Raw genomic sequence first — 21517 nt, forward strand, 5'->3', positions numbered from 1 at the left:
CCTTTTTGTTGTCCTTGTTGTTTATCATTGTTATTGTTGTCGTTGTTGTGGGATAGGATAGAGAGAAATCAAGAGAGGAGGGGAAAACGGGGAGAGAAAGATTGACACCTGCAGACCTGCTTTACCACTTGTGAATCGACCCCCTGCAGGTGGGGAGCCGGGGGCTCTAACCAGGATCCTTAGGCCGGTCCTTGTACCGTGTGCGCTTAACCCGCTGCACTACTGCCCAGCCCCCTATTTTTCCATTAATGCATAGTATCTTGTGAGAAAAAAAAAGTATTGCCATGGTACTGACCTACGAATTTGTGGAAATATGAAACATTTAAGCGCTGTGATAATACACTTTCTCAGACATTCAAGACCTATAATAAGAACAGAGGGCTGGGGGGATAGCATAATGGTGATGCAAAAACTTTCATGCCTGAAGCTCCAAGGTCCCAAGCTCAATCCTCAAGTACCACCATAAGCCAAATATGAACAGGGCCCTGGTCTCCTCTCTCTTTCTCTCTCTCTCTCTCTCTCTCTCTCTCTCATATTAAAATAAAAGAAAAAAAAAACTAGTATAGTCATGGGCCCTAAAATAGGCCTACTAGCTATCTACAAAACGGAGACCCCACCCCCCAACTCTTCATCTGCACTATTCCAGCCTTTAGGTTCATGATTAGTCAACAATTTGTCTGGCTTTATATGTTAACTCTCTTTTCAGTCACCAGGTTCCAGATGCTAGCATGATGCTGACCAGACTTCCCTGGACAGACAATCCCACCAATGTGTCCTGGAGTTCTAATTCCCCAGAGCCCCACCCCACTAGGGAAAGAGAGAGACAGGCTGGGAGTATGGGTTGACCTGTCAACGCCCATGTTCAGTGGGGAAGCAGTTACAGAAGCCAGACCTCCCACTTTCTGCAACCCACAATGATCCTGGGTCCATACTCCCAGAAGGTTAGAGAATAGGAAAGCTATCAAGGGTGGGGATGGGGTACAGAGTTCTGGTGGTGGAAATTGTGTGGAATTGTACCCCTCTTATCCTACGGTTTTGTAAGTGTTCCTTTTTTATAAATAAAAAAATAAATGAACCAAAAAAAAATAATTGAAATAACAAATAATTAGAATTTAAACATTGTTTAAAAGAAAAAGTAAGAACAGAGAGAAAAAGTGGAGCCAAATGTAAACTAGCACAAACACACTATCTAGGAAGCTGTGTGAAGGAGGCAGTTCAGACCAGTGAAGATGAACAATCAAATACAGGCTACTGGGATGATTCACTGGGAGTAAAAATGCACATTCAGGGGAGTCGGGCTGTAGCTCAGCGGGTTAAGCGCAGGTGGCGCAAAGCACAAGGACCAGCATAAGGACCCCGGCTCCCCACCTGCAGGGGAGTCGCTTCACAGGCAGTGAAGCAGGTCTGCAGGTGTCTATCTTTCTCTCCTCCTCTCTGTCTTCCCCTCCTCTCTCCATTTCTCTCTGTCCTATCCAGCAACGACAACAACAATAATAACTACAACAATAAAACAACAAGGGCAACAAAAGGGAATAAATAAATAAAATAAATATTTTTAAAAAATGCACATTCAGGGCTGGGGAGAGAGCATAATGGTTATGCAAAGAGAATTTCATGCCTGAGGCTCCAAGGTCCCAAATTCAATCCCCCGCACCACCATAAACCAGAGCTTATGGTCTCTCTCCCCTCATTCTTTAGCCTTCATTATAAATAAATAAAATATTAATATAATAAAATAAAATGCACATTAAATTCACTTCTGAGGCTTCAGAGGCCTGGCATCGGTTTGTGGTCCCACCATATGCCAGAGCTGAGCCATGCCCTGGTCTCTCTCTCCTGCCGCATAAAAATAAATCAACAATCCACCTTCTGCACCCCGTAATGTCCCTGGGTCCATGCTCCCAGAGGGTTAAAGAATAGGAAAGTTGTAATAGGAAAGCTATCAGGGGAGGGAATGGAATAGGATATAGAGTTCTAGTGGCGGGAATTGTGTGGAATTGTACCCCTCTTATCCTATGGTCTTGTCAGTGTTTCTATTTTATAAATAAAAACTTAAAAATAAATAAGTAAACCTTTTACTAATGATAGTGGGGCTGGGCAGCGGGACACCTGGTTGAGCGCACATTACAATGCACAAGGACCCAGGTTCAAGCCCCCAGTCCCTGCCTACAGGAGGAAAGTTTTTCAAGTAGTGAAGCAGTGCTGCAGGTGTCTCTCTGCTTCTCTTCCTCTGTATCTCCCCCTGCCCTCTTGATTTCTGTCTCTATCCAACAAATAAATAAAATAATAATATTTTTAAGTTACTAATGATAAAATGAGACAGAACTAGAGCATCACTCTGGCACTGGCGATGCCAGGCATCAAACTCGGGGCCTCAGACTTACAAGTTCAGCTTGCTAGACATTATGTGACCTCCTAGGCAGCTGAATAATTATTTCAGACAGCAGATTCTTGCAATATGTACTCAACCTGCTGTGCTACCGCCTAGCCCCTGGACAGCAGATTCTGAACATTGTACCCAGAAATGTTCAAAATGAAATAAACGTGTCGTCCATTAAAAAAATAGAAAAATATATGGTGAATAGGTTTGATTATGTTAGATTACATAAAAATATGCACACAGTAGATGGGAAATAATTTAAGTAAACTCTCAGAGATAGGTCCCCAGAAGGGGATCAAATACATTCTCAAAAAGGAATTATATCACAATTAACAATCCCCACAAAAACATAAATGCTCTAACATTCAACAGCTGTCAAAATCACAAAACATTTTTTTATTTCAAGTTTTTCTTTTTTAATATTTATTTTATTTTCCCTTTTTTTGTTGTCCTGGTTGTTTAATATTGTGGTTATTGATGTTGTCATTGTTGGATAGGTCAGAGAGAAATGGATCGAGGAGGGGAAGACAGAGAGGGGGAGAGAAAGACAGACACCTGCAGAGAAGACAGAGAGGGGGAGAGAAAGACAGACACCTGCAGACCTGCAGACAACTCCCCTGCAGGTGGGGAGCGCTGGAGGCTTGACCCGGAATCCTTACGCACAAAACATTTTTTAAAAAGACTAACATTGAAAACACAAACCATATTAGATGCCTGAGGAGCAAAAGGCGTAACAGGAAAACAAAAAACTTTAAAAGACAGAGGTAGCCAGGTGTTGCCAATGCACAGGATAAAGAGTCATGCTTACAAAGTGTTGAAAAAAGAAAGAAAAAGAAAGACAGACAGAAAGAAAGAATACATGGGCTAGGGAAACAGCATAACAGTGCTGAAAGAATCATGCCTGAGGTTCTGAGTTCAATCCCCAGTATCATCATAAACCAAAGCTCTTGTAAAAAAGAAAAGAAAAAAAAAAGGAGGGGATCCTGGTAGTGGCTCACTGAGTTGAGCACAGAGGTTACCATGCTCAAGGGCCCAGGTTCAAACCCCCACTCCCTGTCCTAATAAAAGAGAGGGGAGGGGAGGAGAGGCAGAGGGAGAGGAAGGAAGGAAGGAAGGAAGGAAGGAAGGAAGGAAGGGAGGGAGGGAAAAGGAAAAATGGCCACCAGGACTGGTGGATTCATAATGCTGTTACCAAATTCCAGAGATAACTCTGGTGGCAATAAAACAAATAATAATAAATAAATTATTTCAACAGAAGAAGAGGAAGAATGAGAAGGGAGAGAAGACAGCAGCAATAATAGAAAAGCAAGACGTGGATAGAGAAGTGGTCAGTCACAAAGCAGACTCTGGTCACCACTGTTTTAATGTTACTGGAGAGGAACTGCCCTCCCCATGCAGACCTGGCCACTGTCCAGACTGGTATGATGGGGGAGATGGACCTGGGGGCACCAAGGCAGGTCCTGGGGGCACTGCTGGGCAGCAGTGATCAGATGCAGCAACCAGCCTCTCCGTGCATCCTGCTGGAAGGAGGGAGCCCACCATGTGCTCACATCAGGCCAGACTGCAAACTGCTCCATGCCCACATGTGAGAGTTGGGGCTCCACAAATGACAGTCCTCTCAACATGCCCAAGAGCCTCTGGTCTGAAGGCTGAGGAGTCAGCGCATAGCTAACTGGCCCAGGAATCCCACAGGACATGCCCATGGTCCTCGGGGTCCCTCAGACCACACGATGCTCCTGTCAACGTATCAGAAGGGCATCCTTGCATTTACTTCTAGGGGTTAAGAACACAGAGCAGCCACCTTTACACCTCAATATTTGATCTTCTATAATCCACAGGTGTGTTTTTTAGGCCCTTAAAAAGAACCATTGCTGGAGAAAGGACTTCCTTCATTGGCCCCAAAGGAGCCAAGTCAAGGAGGCCCAGGCTCTGTCTTCACCTCGCAGCATAGGCATCCTCGCCCCTTAGATCAAAATCCATGTGAGGACACTGGCACGTGCCCAGGGTGCTGCTCGGCCCTGTGAGCCTGTGACATGAGCTCAGCAGAGTGCACTGTCCAGGAGGGAGCGGTCACAGTCCACACAACATAGAAATATGCTGACACCTGACATGGAGACAATCTCCCGCCCCCCCCCCCCCCCCCGCTCCCTCCTCTCCCTGGGTCCAGTCATCAAGACTCAGTCTTCAGCTCTGCATTGTATTTACTGGCCACAGAGAGGGGACAGCCCTCTAGGCTCGGGGTCCCATGAAGTTCTTTCAGCCCCAGTATCCCAGGAGTTCCCTCGGGGCCGTCATCAATCTCCAGGAAAGTGCTGGTCTCTCTGGGAGAAGGGGGCTTCTCACGGCAGGCTGCCACACACGCTGGCTTCCGGCAGCTCCTGGCTTTGTTCTGTTGTCTCTTGTACACTTGATACACTGGGTGTGAACACACAAGTATTAAAAAAAAAAAAAATCAAGAGGCCAGTTGGTGGCACATTGGGTTAAGCACACACATTACACTACACAAGCCCCTGGTCCCCACCTGCTGGGAAAAAGCTTCAGGAGTGGTGAAGCAGGACTGCAGGTATCTCTGTCTCTTTTCTTCTATGTCCCCCTTCCCTCTCGATTTCTCTCTCTCTGTCCAATAATAAATAAATAAATAATTTAAGAAACAAATCACTGAGCAAAGTCTATTTGGGTGGCACCGTATGCTTGTCAAGACCTTATGTTATTCATCGTGCATCATGAAAGCATAAGCACTAGGGGGAAATGCTGCAGACAGAGCATTTCGATATCCATATGTGTGCTCTATTGCACAGCTGAAAAATATTTCAATGACGGGTGAGGCGGCATAGCAGGTAGAGCCACTGGACCAGCATGTGTGGGGGCACCGCATATACCAAAGGGATGCCCTGATCACTTGCTCTCTCACATGAAATAAATACATCTGTAAAAAAAAAAATTGGGGCCAAGGGGTGACACATCTGGTTGAACTCGTATGTTACAATGAGCAAGGACCTGGGTTCAAGCCCTCAGTCCCCATTTGCAGGGAGCAAGCTTTGCAAGTGGTGAAGCAGTGTAGCAGGTGTCTCTCTGTCTCTCTCCCTATCACCTCTCCCCCTCTTAACTTCTGGCTGTCTCTGTCCAATAAATAAATAAAGATAATTTAAAAATACATATATTTCATAGTCATTCAGCAGAGTTCTCAGTTGCAAAAGCTTGGCATTTGGAAGCTGTCACAACTCTGAATGAAATCAACCAAGTTGCTTTGCTCCATGATTGCTCATGGAGACATAGCAAGACCTGAACTCTACCTCTGACAGGAAATTGTCTTTTGATTTATTCTTATATTTATTTTCCCTTTTGTTGCCCTTGTTGCTTTTCATTGTTGTTATACTTATTGTTATTGATGTCATCGTTGTTGGATAGGACAGAGAGAAATGGAGAGAGGAGGGAAAGACAGAGAGGGGGAGAGAAAGACACCTGCAGACCTGCTTCACCGCCTGTGAAGTGACACCCCTGCAGGTGGGGAGCCAGGGACTCGAACTGGGATCCATACACTGGTCCTTGTGCTTCGCACCACGTGTGCTTAATCCACTGCACTACCACCCAACTCCCCCTCCCTTTTTTTTTTATCAGAGCACTGCTCAGCTCTAGCTTATGGTGGTGTGGAGGATTGAATCTGGGATTTTGGAACCTCAGGCATGAGTGTCTCTTTGCATAACAATTATGCCACCCAGGGCATTGGCTTTTTCATCAGCTCCCATTCATATGTATGTTTATATTTTTTTTCCATGAAGTCTTCTTTTGTGGCAAAAAGCTCTTGTTACCCACTTTCCTTTTCCCTAGAGAAAGTCAGGTTGGAACTGTATCCTGTGGGACAGCAAAGCATAATTGGACTGAGCAAGGATTTGATGAGTTGGGTTGACAGTCATAAAGTCAAGCATCCTCCCCCATGGGACTCTTACCGACCTGCTACAAGGAGAAATCCATCCAACAGCTGGAAGAGCCCATAGGCCAGTGGGAAGCTCAACATCTGGACCAACTGCTCAGTGGTGAAAGATAACTGGAGCATGGTGACACACAGCTGGATATTCTGAGCTCCAGTTTCTAAGGAAATTGTCCTACACCTGCCAATGAGAACAATTCCCCAGAGTCACACACTAGCAAAAAGGACTATTCTTTTTTTTTACTTTTTTTTTAAATTTATTTATTCCATTTTGTTGCCCTTGTTGTTTTTTATTGTTGTAGTTATTATCATTGTTGTTGCTGTTAGATAGGACAGAGAGAAATGGAGAGAGGAGGGGAGACAGAGATAGGGAGAGAAAGAGAGACACCTGCAGACCTGCTTCACTGCTTGTGAAGCGACTCCCCTGCAGGTGGGGAGCCGGGGGCTCGAACCAGAATCCTTACGCTGGTCCTTGTGCTTTGTGCCACGTGCGCTTAACCTGCTGTGCTACCGCCCGACTCCCGCAAAAAGGACTATTCTTAAGTCTACTCTAATGAAGAGTGATAAATGCCAAGTCATGCACTCAGGCCACTGGAAATGTTTATTCATTCAGAAGGGATTTCTTGTGGGCCTACTTTATAACTATGATCCTCAAACCCACTACTTGAGAATGAACACTATAAGCCTGAGTTGTACTTCTTCCTGAGAGGCACTCTGGAGTCAGACCCACAAACCGTACCTTCTGACTCCATGTGCAAAGACTGGATACACATGGGAACTGTTACACAACTGTGTTCCAAGATTAAGTATGGCCGAGGGCCACAGACTGGCTCAAGAAATTCAAAGACGTGGTAGTAGTGTCAGAAAAGGCTTCACAGAAGAGTGAGGTTAAAGGATGAGAGGAGTGGAAAAGACACTGAATCTGTTCTTAGCAACATCGCCCCAGCCAGATATTCGTCGGGATGCGGCATCATCTAAGTTCATTTCCCACGTCTACGCTCGACCGGACCTGCCAATATACACGGATATCTTTGCCCACCCTGTCCAATGCTTGACGTCTCGTCACCCAATCTGGTCCCCTACGCCTACACTGAACTTCTCTGTTCCAGTCTCTTGGAAACAGAGTTGGCAGTCAGCTGAGGTAAAGAACAAACACCTCATCACAGACCCCTGCAAGCGTCAACCCGGCTTTGACCTAGCACGTTATGATTGGGCCCTCCTCAATCGCTATCGAACAGGCCATGGCCGGTGCGCCGCTATGTTCCATCGCTGGGGAGCCAGAGACGACCCGAACTGCCCCTGCGGCTACAGACAGACTATGACCCACATAGTCAACGACTGCCACCTCTCCAGATTCAAAGGAGGTCTCGAAACTTTACATCAGGCTCAACCTGACGCTGTTGACTGGCTACGGAAGAAGGGCAAACGCTAGAAGAAGAAGAAGAAGGGAAACAACTGAGAGGATGGCTCTAGTGATAGGGTTGAGCTTGACCTAACAAGGAGGCATTAAGTATGCTGTCCACCTGTTTGCCAGGGGTGGAGAGTGGAGGGTGGAAGAGAAGAGAACGAGAATTTGACTCAGAGATAGGGAACAATATAAACTGAACAATGCTTAAAATAAACATAGGCACCCTAGCTAAAAACCAAATTTGGGGGGAGGGGGTTGGGCGGTAGCATAATGGATTAAGCGCACATGGTGCAAAGTGCAAGGACCAGCGTAAGGATCCTGGTTCGAGCCCCGGCTCCCCACCTGCAAGGGAGTCACCTCACAGGCGGTGAAACAGGTCTGCAGGTGTCTATCTTTCTTTCCCCCTCTGTCTCCCCCTCCTCTCTCCATTTCTCTCTGTCCCATCCAACAACGACGACATCAATAACAACAATAATTACAACAATGGTAAAACAACAAGGGCAACAAAAGGGAAAAATAGCCTCTGGGGCAGTGGATTCAGCACTGAGCCGAATAACCCTGGAGGCCAAAAAAAAAAAAAAAAAAAAAGTTGGGCCTCCCTGTGAGATAGCTCACTGGGCCAGTGTGCTGCTTTGTGCACGACCCAGATTTGAGCCTGGCCCCTATAGTATTGAAAGAGACTTCAGTGCTACGGTGTCCGTCTCTCTCTCTCTCTACCTCTGTCTTTCTGTCTGAAAACATCAGCTTGGAGTGGTCAAGTCATTGTAACAATAAGTAAATAGATACCAAATGTCTAAGATCATTGCCCTGATGAAAGTATTTATTAATAAGTTTTTCTACTTTCTGATTTTTTTGTATTTTATTATTTTTTTAATTTGAAGACAACAGAAATAAACTTCACTTTAAGTATTTTTTTATTAATTTGATTTTAATGAGAAAGAGTAGAGGGAAAGATACCAAGAGAGAAAAAGAGACCGGAACACTGTTCAGTTCTGGCTTATGGTGGTGCCGGGGATTGAACCTGGGACCTCAAGAGCCTCAGGCTTGAAAGGGTTTTGCATAACCATTATGCTGTCTCCTCAGTCCTCACTTTATAAAGAAAGTGGAACTAAATATTCAATAAAAGACAGACAGGCCCCAGGCAGTTCTGCAGGTGTGTCTAGGTCCTCCCCTTATTTGACCATTTTCCCTCTGTTCCCATCACACCATGGAGACTGCATTCTCTCTGCTGTGCTAAAGCCAGTCAGAGGGGAAAGGGGACAAGGAACAGCGTGCAGCCGAGGAGCCAGCCCCCCACCTATCACAGATGTGATTTATTTATTTTGGTTAAAGAGAGCAAAAACTTTGCATTGTATTCGGCTTGACCCATAAACTCTAAAAAAAAAAAAAAAAGGGAGTTGGGAGGTAGTGCAGCAGGTTAAGCGCAGGTGGTGCAAAGCGCAAGGACTGGCATAAGGATCCCAGCTCCTCACCTGCAGGGGAGTCGCTTCACAGGCGTTGAAGTAGGTCTGCAGGTGTCTATCTTTCTCTCCCCCTCTCTGTCTTCCCCTCCTCTCTCCATTTCTCTCTGTCCTATCCAACAATGATGACATCTTTAACAACAATAACAACTACAACAATGACAAACAACAAGGGCAACAAAAGGTTAAGAAAGAAAAAAAAGAAATAGCCAGGATGCTGGGGACTAAGTCAAGCAGTTTTTGTTGTTTGTTTTCTCCAGAGCACTGCTCAATTCTGGTTTATGGTGGTGTGGGGGATTGGATTTGAGACCTTGGAGCCTTATGCATAGGGGTCTTTTTTTGCCTTGCTATCATTATATTTCCCCCTACCCCTTTAGTATTTTCATGTACATTTTTTCCATGTTTTCTTTCCCAAAATGGTATTCAGAATGCATACAATTTTCTATGCTTTTATTTTTAACTTAAATTTAGCTTGTTTTTCAAAGCCAAGGATACATCAAATTATCACATAGGCACATCACAAATTAAATGTCCCCATCGTTGCTAATTATTTAAATCACTTCTACTTTGACATTTTTAAGTAGCATAGTGATTAACATCCCTGCACCTCAATATTCCTTTGCTTTTCTAATGTTAGCCTCAGGTCCCCGAGTTTCTAGCTGTATATATTTATAAAGCTATTGAAATGACTCAGGAGCCTTTCAGAGACTTTATAGCCATTTATATTCATCCTCCACTGCATTCAGTGTTCACCTCATCACCCATGGCAAGCATTCTCATTTTGAAGATTTCATAGCATTGGGCTGGGGAGACAGCATAATGGTTCTACAAAAATATTTTTCAGGGGAATCAGATGGTAGCGAAGTGCTTTAAGCGCAGGTGGCACAAAGCACAAGGTCCAGCGGAAGGGTCCCAGATGGAGCCCCCCCCCCCCCCCCGCCTGCAGGAGAGTCGCTTCACAGGTAGTGAAGCAGGTCTGCAGGTATCTATCTTTCTCTCCCCTTCTCTGTCTTCCCCTCCTCTCTCGATTTCTCTCTGACATATCCAACAACAACATCAACAACAATAACTACAACAATAAAACAACAAGGGCAGGGAGTCGGGGGCGCAGCAAGATAAGCGCAGGTGGCGCTAAGCGCAAGGACCAGCGAAAGGATCCCAGTTCGAGCCCCCGGATCCCCACCTGTAGGTGAGTCACTTCACAGGCGGTGAAGCAGGTCTGCAGGTGTCTCTCTTCCTCTCTGTCTTCCCCTCCTCTCTCCATTCCTCTCTGTCCTACCCAACAGCGATGACATCAATAACAAGAGCAGTAACAACAACGACAATAAAACAAGGGCAACAAAAGGGAATAAATAAATAAATATTAAAAAGGGCAACAGAAGGGAATAAATAAATAAATAAATATTTTTTTAAAAAAATATTTTTCAGGCCTAAGGCACCAAAAGTCCCAGATTCAATCTCCCACACCACCATAAGCTAGAGCTGAGCAGTGCTCTGGTAAATAAATTAGTTAAATTAAATCATAGTATTTGTAAGTTATATGTCCCACTTTGTAAAGATACTGCTTAGAATAAATCCCTATCGTGATTCTCAAGTTTGTTTCCTTTCTTTCTATGTTTATTATGATTAGCTGTTTTTAAACTCTGACAGAAATACCCAAACAATGCCAAAGGCTGAAATCTTGTTCATGTTCTAAAGTAACCTCTAGAATAGTGAAGTCATTTTTCTACTTTAAAATTACTAGAAAGAAGAGAGCAGAACAGAATAATGGAATTGTATTCAGCAAGTTGTGTGAACACTCCAATTTGAATTTCAGATGATATCTTCCCATCAGTTCAGCCTTCACTCTTTTCTGCATATGGAATTACCATGATCTTTTCATCCTCTTTTTTCACTTGTTTGACATGAGCACCACCTGGTTCTGGCTACTGGTGGTTCCTGGGGACTGAACCTGAGACTTCTCACAGGCAAGCCCTGTGCACCGCTGCTGTGCAGAACTCTTTGGCCCTTCTCACACACTTTCTGATAAACCCTCCTGGTCCCTCCACCTTGTGAAGACAAAACTCTTCATGTGTCCTGAGCAATCAGAGTGTAAAACCCGCCCCCTGCCCGGCGCTGAACTTCCTCTCCGTTAAGAAGCTTCTGGGTGACTTAGCTGTACCTCTGCCACGACTGGTGGGCAAGGAGAGCCAGCAGAAAGCCCGTGGCATGGCCAATCAGGGGGAAGAGGAAGCTGATGGTCAGAAGGGTGACGTCTGAATGCCAAGATCCTTTCGCCAGCACCACACCAGCAACCGCAACCACCAAGAGGAGGGCCCCTCCAACAGCGGCCCCGATCTGAAGCAAAGCAATGAAACGGGCATGTCAGCTTTCCGTCTTCCTCAAACTGAGCCCACAGCAGCGCTGAGAGGCTTGTGACACAAGGACTTCAGAGCCTGGAGACCACCAACCCTATCTCATTCATCAGAGAAGAGACCAGAGATCTAAAGTGGATGAATGGCCTGGCCAAGCTAGAAATTGGTGAGACGGGCCAAGGGGTGATTCATCCCATAGAGTGCACATGTCACCATGTGCAAAGACCTAGGTTCAAGTCTGCCCCCCACCTGCAAACTTCCACTTCACAAGTAGTGGAGCAGTGTTGTAGGTATCTCTCTTTCTCTCTGTCTCTCTAGCTCTCTTTGTCTCTCACCCACTATCAAAAAAATTTTCTTAAAGACAACCAGGAACACTGTAGTCATGCAGGCACATGTGGCAAAAATTAGTTATTCTGGGAGTTGGGCTGTAACGCAGCGAGTTAAGCGCATGTGTCGCAAAGCACAAGGACCAGTTTAAGGATCCTGGTTCGAGCCCCCGGCTCCCCACCTGCAGGGGAGTCACTTCACAGGTGATGAAGAGGTCTGCAAGTGTCTCTCTCTCCCCCTCCCTGTCTCCCCTTCCTCTCTCCATTTCTCTCTGTCCTATCCAACAACGCGACATCAATAACAACAACAATGAAAACACAACAAGGGTAACAAAAGGAAATAAATATTAAAAAATTAAAAATATATGAATTAAAAAAATTAGTTATTCCAACGTGCCATGGCCAGATTCCTCAGTGCTTCTAGAGGATTCCACATGACCAGCTCATGAGTGTGAACCGGGAACGCTCCACACAGGTGCTCTGGGGGAGGCTGGTCAGGGGGAAATAGAGGCATCTGTGTGGAGCGTTCCCACATGGACCACACATGGGGATCAGCGATCATAGCACTGAGCCAAGACCCCACTTCCCAGGGTAACATCTGTCTCTGCTGATAGGTCAACAGGAGTGATAGAGAGCAGGGCTTAGCAGTGGAGAGAAGGAAGGGGCCAGGTGGTGGCACACTCAGTACAACACAGACATGACCATGAGCAAGGAGCAAGGTTCAAGACTCCAGTCCTTCCTTGCGGAAGGAAGCTTCATGAGCTGTGAAGCAGGTCTGCAGGTGTATCTCTCTCTCTTAAAAGATTTTTTGTTTGTTTGTTTGTTTGTTTATGAGATAGATAGGAAAAGAGACAGAAAGAACCAGACATCACTCTGGTACATGTGCTGCCAGGCATTGAACTCAGGACCTCATGTTTGAGAGTCCTGTGCTTTTATCTACTGTGCCACTCCCAGACCACATCATTCTCTTTCTCTGTCTCAACCTTCCATCTCAATGCCATTGTTTCTATCCAAAATAAATAAATACAAATAATATTTTTAATGATGTATTTATATAAAAAGGAGAAGGTGTAATAGTAGCAGCAGTAGTAGTGGAGAGAAAGGCTGGCAAGGTAGCTTACTTGGATAGTTTGCTGCTTTGCCATGCACCCAACCCAGATTCAAGCCTGGGCCTCTCTACATTTGGCCTCTCTCTCTCTCTCTCTCTCTCTCTCTCTCTCTCTCTCTCTCCCTCCCTCCCTCCCTCTCTCCAGGGTTATTGCTGGGGCTCGGTGCCTGCACTACGAATCCACTGCTCCTGGAGGCCATTTTTCTTCCTTCCTCCCTTCCTTACTTCCTTCTTTTCTTTCTTTCTTTTTTTTATATTTTATTGATTTATTTTCCCTTTTGTTGCCCTTGTTGTTTAACATTGTTGTGTTTATTATTGTTCTTGTTACTGATGTCATCATTGTTAGATAGGACAGAGAGAAATGGAGAGAGGAGGGGAAGACAGAGGGGGGAGGAGAGAAAGACACCTGCAGACCTGCTTCACCGCCTGTGAAGCAACTCCCCTGCAGGTGGGGAGCTGGGGGCTCGAACCAGGATCCTTCTGCCAGTCCTTGCGCTTTGCGCCACGTGTGCTTAACCCAGTGCACTACCACCCGACTCCCTTTTTTTATTGGATAGGACAGAGAAAAATTGAGAGGGGAGTGGGAGATAGAGAGGGAGAGAGAGACAGCTGCAGACCTCCTTCACTGCTTGTAAAGGGACATCCCTGCAAGTGGGGAGTTGGGGGGTTTGAACTGGAATCCTTGCTCGGGTCCTTGCGCTTTATACTATGTGCGCTTAACCTGGTGTGCCACCACCTGACACTCTTTCTCCATCTCTCTCTCTCTGAAAAAGTCACTCCAGAGCAGAAGTGGAGGAAATGAGGAGCTGAACCCCCCTACCCCAAGGCAGGCCTTGTGAGAGCTGCTGCATGTGGTGCTGCATTGCATGGACCCCTCACACACACATCCGGGCCCAGCCTACGGGACTCAGGCTCAGCAGCTGTGCTAACCGCCACGGGGAACCACTCACCTTGAGAATGATTTTGGATCGTTTAGGCCACCTATAGTTCACATAGATGCCAAAGACCACAGGAACAATCAGGCACACAAGGGTGATCCCTGAGGAGAAGAAAGGTCCATCAGGCCATCTCCACTCACAACCCAACTGGAATCTCATCTGGTTTCCACCTCGGTTGGATAAAAGCTTTCAGCAGAGCTGCATGTGGCGCCAGTGTCCCCCTGCCAAGGAATGTATTGTGTAGTCTCTGGAAAAGGGTCTTTAAAGGGAACACAGCCGGGCTGACACTGCTCTTTCTCTGGACTCCACCTACAGGCACAGGGAATTGGGGATGGGGGGCAGCCAGGCACACAGAGGCGAGAGCATGGGAGAGCTACCCTGTGCCTGTGATAGTCCTAGGTTGTTCTGTGCGGAGTCACTACTTTGCAATCACAGCCCTCCTTCCCAGGTGCCTTCACTGTCGTTGGCAATGGCAGGTCCTTGACTTCACAGAGAAGAAGACACAAACACAGCACTTGTTACACACGCCAAGGCAACTTCTCACTATGTCCTCGTAGTGGGGAGAAATGGCACTTTTTTTTTCTTTTTCTTTTTTTCTTTTTCAAAAGCAGACTGAGGGCTACTTGCTGGTGAGGGCCTTATTTGAGACTCCAGATTGGTATTTGAGGGCTTGAGATTCTTTCTTTCTTTTTATTTATTTATGTTTTTTGTTTCTTGTCATTGCAGGGACTTCCTGACACCAGGTCAACTTCCTCTGGTGCAATGTGGAGGGTGTAGGATTCAGACCTGGGTTAAGTGCATGGTGCATGGCAAAGCAAACACACTTTTTTTTCCAATTTTTTTTTTATTTAATAGGACAGAGAGAAATTGAGAGGGGAGTGGGAGATAGGAAGAAAAGAGAGACATATATAGACCTGTTTAACCACTCATGAAGTGTCCCACCCTTCAGATGGAGAGTGTGGACTCAAACCTGGGTCCTTGTGCATGGTAACAGGTACTCTCAACCAGGTGCACCACTGCCTGCCCCCGCCCCCATGTGAACTATCTACTATCCCAAAAATCTAAGTCTCTATCAGGTCTCCAAACATGCTGACCAAAGACACACCATGTCACCAAGTTCTTTCCTCTAATAAGTCCATAGAAACTTCCACAGAGAAATGACATTCACGAGAGAGCATTGGATGCCCTACGGTTGTGACTGTGATATGTGGATCTATTTTAATCATGCACAGGAGTAGTTTGTGTGAAATCACTAAAGAAGAAATCAAGGCACTACGGGGACTAACATCTAATCAGAGCCACTGTGGTTAATTGGGTTCATTTGCTTTAGAATTAATTATATATGTGTTGGATTTGTTTCCCCTTCCTTCCCCTCCCTTTCCTCATTCTCTCCCTTCTCCTCCTCCACCTCTTGTTTCATTTTTCACCAGAACACTACTCAGCTCAGGCTTCTGGTAGTGCTGGGGATTGAACCTGGGACCTTTGGCGCTTCAGGCATGAAAGTCTTTTTGCATAACCACTATGCTATCTCCCCCATCCCTCCCCCTCTTTTAAAAAATAAGTTATTTGTGGGGGTTGGGCTGTAGCACAGCGGGTTAAGCCCACTGTGCAAAACTCGAGGACCAGCTTAAGGATCCTGGTTCGAGCCCCCGGCTCCCCACCTGCAGGGGGGTTGCTTCACAAGCGGTGAAGCAGGTCTGCAGGTATCTATCTTTCCCCATCTCTGTCTCTCCCCCCCCTTCTCCATTTCTCTCTGTCCTATCCAGCAACAACAGCATCAATAACAACAACAATAATAACCACAACAATGATAAAAACAACAAAGGCAACAAAAAAGGAAATAAATAGATAAAATATTTAAAATAATAAGTTATTTGTAGTGGTCTTAGAAACAATTTGCTTGCTTCCGGTCTTTTGTTTGTTTTTGGTTTTGTTTGCAAGTTCATGAAAACTGTTTCTAAGACTTGTGAGAACCATGATGGTTCTCTCTGGGAGGTGGGAGGGTGAGGACACAAACTTTGGTGGTGGGTGTGGTGTGGAATTATACACTGTAATTTTACAATCTTGTAACCTACTATTAATCACAAATAAAAATTTAAAAAATGTTGTCTGGCTTAATCTCCTTCCTCCTCCTCCTTCTTCAACTTCAGGATTTTATTTATTAATGAGAGAGGAGGAGAGAGAGAAAGAACCAGAGCACCACTCTGGTACATACATATACTGCCAGGGCTCAAATTTAGGATGTTATGACTGAGAGTCCACTTACCAGGCCACTATCTGGATTTAAAAAAAAAAAAAAAAGAGGCTTGGGCCAGGCAGTGGCACACCCAGTTAAGTGAATATAGTACTATGTAGAAGGACCCTCACAAGGGCCTGGATTTGAGCCCTTGCACCCCACCTACAGTGGGGACAGCTCATGAGAGGTGAAGCAGATCTTCAGGTATCTGTCTTTCTCTATCTTCTACTTCTCCCCTCTCAATTTCTCTGTCCTATTGAATATAATAGGAAAAAAAAAAAAAAAGAAGAAGGACAGAATAGTCTCCAAAAGCAGTGGATTCATAGTGCCAGCACTGAGCCCCAGCGATACCCTGGGCAGAAAAAAAAAAGATGCTTGTAGTGGGTTAAACTCCTGGGGTTCACAATCAGAAGTCCAGTCTTGCACTAACCAGATGCAGATTCTCTCCACTCTTGAATATCCAGGAAGTGGAGCTTGTCATAGTATCGCCACTGTGGAGCTATTTAAGGGATTCAATCCTCTGCATAAGGAGACACACAGGACACTTTGACAAATGCATCATCACCATCGGCAATGGCAGACCCCCACCAACCCCCCCCCAGCCTACTGTCCCACCGTCTCCATTGCATAAGCCCCAACCCACCCCACCCCACCCCACCCCACACACCTATGCTGTGATACGGGATGGTGAGGCGGCGCTCGAGGCTCCAGGACCAGGAGTACACGTAGAGGCAGAGTGGCATCATCCCCAGGGCAGCCATGGTGGAGCAGGTCGTCATGCTGATGCTGGAGCAAAACAAAATGAGGCTGTGGCACAGCGTTATACAAGATGCTGGGTATTATACAGCAAACCCTAACAAAGGGACTTTTCAAAGTTAATCCAATTACCAAATAATGTGATGACAATAATAGCTATCCATTGTCTTCTTGAACTCTAAGACAGCAGGAACCTCACATCTCCACTATAGAGCCTATATTTCCCCCAGTCCTGGAACCTTGGGGTGGGGCCCATTTTCCTGCATGCTTCTCTCAATTCATATCAAATAATATTGCATCCACGGATCGCAACCTAATCAACGCCAAGAGTGCCACCCCAGCATGCTTCACTTCAGACTGTGTCCAGAGACTTCAGGTGTGGAATGACAACCCTTCAGCTTCATTACACGGGTGAGACCTTTCCTTTCATAGTATTCTCTAATTCCATTCCAGGTGGTTCACTTCCTAACAAAGTCCCAAAACCTAGATATAGACCAGGCTCCCTGAGACAGAGCATATGTTCACATGTATCCATAAACTAGGGCAAAATATATACCTGAAAGCAGAAGTACACAAAAGTCTGCAGTGAGTACCCCACCCCCAACACTTCATCTGCACTACTCCAGCCTTTAGGTACATAATTGTTCAACAATTTGTTTGGCTTTGTATGTTAACTCTCTTTTCAGCCACCAGGTTCCAGATGCTAGCATGATGCCGACCAGATTTCCCTGGACAGACGACCCCACCAATGTGTCCTGGAGCTCCACTTCCCCAGAGACCCCACCCCACTAGGGAAAGAGAGAGGCAGACTGGGAGTATGGATCAACCAGTCAACATCCATGTTCAGCGGGGAAGCAATTACAGAAGCCAGACCTTCCACCTTCTGCAACCCACAGCAGCCCTGGGTCCATACTCCCAGAGGGATAGAGAATGGGAAAAGCTATTAGGGGAGGGGATGGGATATGGAGATTGGCTGGTGGGAATTATGTGGAACTGTACCCCTCCTATCCTATGGTTTTGTTAATGTCTCCTTTCTTAAATAAAAAATAAAATAAAATAAAAATAAATGAGGCTTGAGGGGCAGCAGCACTTGGAACGAGGACACCATTGCTTCAGGCTCCCTGGGTCAGCTCATTGAATTCTGTATTGTGGACCGTGTTGGCAGTATACTCACAGACCACACAAGAGCAGCTGCACCAAGTCTCGGCCACTCCCATGTCCCCTCCTCTGGACTGTTCCTGGCTTCCAGTCATCTGCTGCCTGCCACTATAGCACTGCCTGATCTGGGGTGCTAACATAGGATGTTAGCATAGACTGGGTGGCCTTTTAGTATGTCCGGCTTCTTTAGCGTAGCACGTTTTGAGATCTTTACATATTCTAGCGTGTTCCTTTCAGTGACTGCATCATATTCCATTGCCTGCCTTGCCATGGGATGGATGTCTGTCCACCCATTAACTGATTGTCACATGAGGTGTTTGGCTATCATGAATAACATTATTGTGAAAATCTGAGCACAATTTTTTTTATTTCTTTTTTTTTTAAGAATTTATTTATTTATTCATGCAAAAGGAGGAGAGAAAGAACCAGAATTCACTCTGGTACATGTGCTGCCAGGGAGTGAACTCAGGACCTCATGGTTGAGAATCCAATGCTTTATCCACTGTGCCACCTCCCAGACCACCTGAGCACAATTTCTTATTATCCCATGATTGGGACTTCTAGACTGTCTGATAATTCTATTTAACTTAAAAAAAAAAAAAAAAAAAGATTTGTTGTGGCCTAGGAGATGGCAGAGTGGATAAAGCTTTGGGCTCTCAAGTGTAAGGTCCCAACTTTTGTCCCTGGCACTATAGATGCTGGATGATGCTCTGGTTCTTTCCTTCTTCCTCCTCCTCTTCCTCCTCTTCCTTCTTCTCTCTCTCTCTCTCAATAAATAAAAATTTTAGGGGGGTATGTGTGTTTACTTATTTGTATGAAAAGACAAGAGACCAGAGCACCACTCAGCTCTGGCTTTGGGTGGTGCTAGAGACTGACTGACCTGGGAACTCTGGGGCCTCAAGCATATAAATCCTATCCTCTCACATGTTGAGATTTCTCCTCAGCTTCCATATTAAACTTCTGAGGAAAGCGTGATACCAATTTTTCTCAAATAACATTTTACATTGCTATCATTGTATGAAGGCTCAAGATCCAAGAAAAATAATTGGGGGGCGGGGAGGATGGTAGGTGTTAGCAGAGGGCTGGGACACAATACTGACAGTGAAAGGAGATGACCCTTAAGAGGGTGGGTATGCTGATGCATATTTGGGGGAGCTGTGAATGTCCCCCTGAGACAACAACTGTCTTGGAAAATGACCTTTCACCAGTGAAAACCATATATGTGAAGGTTCTAGCTTCTCTGTATCTTTGTCAACAGTTGCCATGATCTGTCAGCGTTGCCCTGCTACTGAACGTGAAGAGGGGGGCACAGGCCTGCAGAGATGGCAAGGTCCTCCAGCACCAGAAGTCACCCCTCATTTTTTCTCATAAGATACACCAACAACTTATCCCTTGAAATCAGTGCTTGAAAATTGCTTTGCCATTGTCTACTAGAAGGATGCTTATATTCTTGACAAAGCAGCAATCGTTTTACTTCACTGACACCGAAGATCATCTTTCTGTAGTTCTGTTCTTCAATGGGAAAACAAAACCTATCCCACCCCAGAGAGGGATGTTGATACCTTCAAGTAGAAGGACATATGTATTTACCCTTTGCCTAAGAAATCCTACTGCAAATTCATCCAAAAATCACATTGTCCAAACTATGGAAAGACCTATGTCCAAATGCATTCAAAGTCTCCTGCTACTTGGCAGTCTGGGACAGTTGAGGAATAGAGACAGAAACTACAAAACCCCTCAACACTTCAGCTTGGGAGTTCTGTGGGACCACTTTCACCATACTGTATTGGCCACAGCAAGTCACCAGCCCAGCCCAGAAAGTGTATACAGAATGGAATGTATGGTGGGGGGGGGAGATAACATAATGGTTATGCAAAAGAACTTTCATGCCTGAGGCTCCAAAATTCTAGGTTCAATCCCCCTCTACCACCATATACCAGAGCTCACCAGTGCTCTGGTCTCTCTGTGTCTCTCTCAAAATAACATATACAGTGGTAGCACTGCGAGTTAAGCATAGGTGGTGCAAAACTCAAGGACCGGTGTAAGGATACCAGTTCAAGCCCCCCCGTCTCTCCACCTGCAGGGGAGTCACTTCACAGGCGGTGAAGCAGGTCTGCAGGTGTCTATCTTTCTCTCCCCTCTCTGTCTTCCTCTCCTCTCTCCATTTCTCTCTGTCCTGTCCAACAACAATGATATCAATAACAACAATAATAACTACAACAATAAAACAAGGGCAACAAAAGGGAATGAATAAATATTTTTTTAAAAATAAATAACATATACTTAAAAAAAACAGAATGGAAGGTATCTGTGACTGATCACAAACACTGAAATATTAACAGGGTTTGGCTTAAAATAATCCGATGAGTGAGCAGAGAATAGAGACAAAATGAGATAGGGTGTTTGTTGATAATTGATGGAACTGGCTAACATGTGTAAGGGGGTTTTATTACACTATTCTTTCTACTTTTATATTTATTTGAAATTTCCCACAATAGAAAATAAACTATCAGATACCAACTGTGATGTTTTGCCATATTTGAGACCCAGGTTCAATCCCAGCCCCCACATCATTGACGGAAGCTTTGGTATTGCAACCTCTCTCTCTCTCTCTCTCTCTCTTTTACTGGAGCACTGCTCAGCTCTGCTTTATAGTGGTTCAGGGGATTGAACTGGAACTTTGGAGCCTCAGGCATGAGAGTCTCTTTGCATAACCATTATGCTATCTACCCCTGCCCCCCCCCCCCCCCCGGCGCCGTGTGTGTGTGTGTGTGTGTGTGTGTGTGTGTGTGTGTGTGTGTGTGTGTGTGTGTGTGTGTATCTCCTCTAAAAAAAGAAAAGAAAGTAATGAATGTCCCTTTCATCTTCGCTGGGAACTGTACAGCACTGTTCTTCCTCTGGCTAGCTAAGGTTTTCTCTGTCTTAGTTTACCTTGATGGGCTTTGTTCTCGATCAAGTATGACTCACACACTGGCATGAAGGGGGTGTGAGTATTTAAAGCATTTCCTGCCCAGCCCTGGTGGCCATAGCCGTGAGCCCTACCTCCCTGGCCGTGGAGAGTTCACCCTGGGGAGCAGCACTCGCCGCCCTCTGGACACACTTTCATTGGCATAAGCCTACACATGTGACCTGAGAGCACCTGTCAGTGTAGTTTTCATAGTGTTTACATGAATATGGTGCAAATAATCACAATCAGTCTTCCTTAAAAAAAAAAAAATGGGGGGAGCTGGCGGTAACACAGCGGGTTAAGCGAACGTGGCACAAAGTGCAAGGACCGGCATAAGAATCCCGGTTAGAGCCCCCGGCTCCCCACCTGCAGGAGTCGCTTCACAGATGGTGAAGCAGGTCTGCAGGTGTCTATCTTTCTCTCCCCTTCTCTGTCTTCCCCTCCTCTCTCCATTTCTCTCTGTCCTGTATAACGAAGATGGCATCAAAAACAACAACAATAACTACAACAGTAAAAAA

At 45.5% G+C, this 21517-nt stretch overlaps 1 protein-coding gene across 1 annotated transcript in view; it reads right to left on the reverse strand.

Moving 5' to 3' along the window:
* Positions 1 to 2995: 2995 nt before the first annotated feature.
* The window catches only part of SLC10A6 (solute carrier family 10 member 6), a 32021-nt gene continuing 13499 nt past the window's right edge, over positions 2996 to 21517 (reverse strand). Inside the window, exons 2-6 of the mRNA XM_007531378.3 lie at positions 16806 to 16924; positions 13915 to 14003; positions 11338 to 11513; positions 6332 to 6489; positions 2996 to 4795 (exon numbers count right to left, since the gene is read on the reverse strand). Of these exons, the coding sequence (XP_007531440.2) occupies positions 4551 to 4795; positions 6332 to 6489; positions 11338 to 11513; positions 13915 to 14003; positions 16806 to 16924 (787 nt within the window). The 3' untranslated portion in view covers positions 2996 to 4550. The remainder of the gene's footprint in view (positions 4796 to 6331; positions 6490 to 11337; positions 11514 to 13914; positions 14004 to 16805; positions 16925 to 21517) is intronic.

Source organism: Erinaceus europaeus, chromosome 3, assembly GCF_950295315.1.
Source record: "Erinaceus europaeus chromosome 3, mEriEur2.1, whole genome shotgun sequence".
Lineage (NCBI taxonomy): Eukaryota > Metazoa > Chordata > Mammalia > Eulipotyphla > Erinaceidae > Erinaceus > Erinaceus europaeus.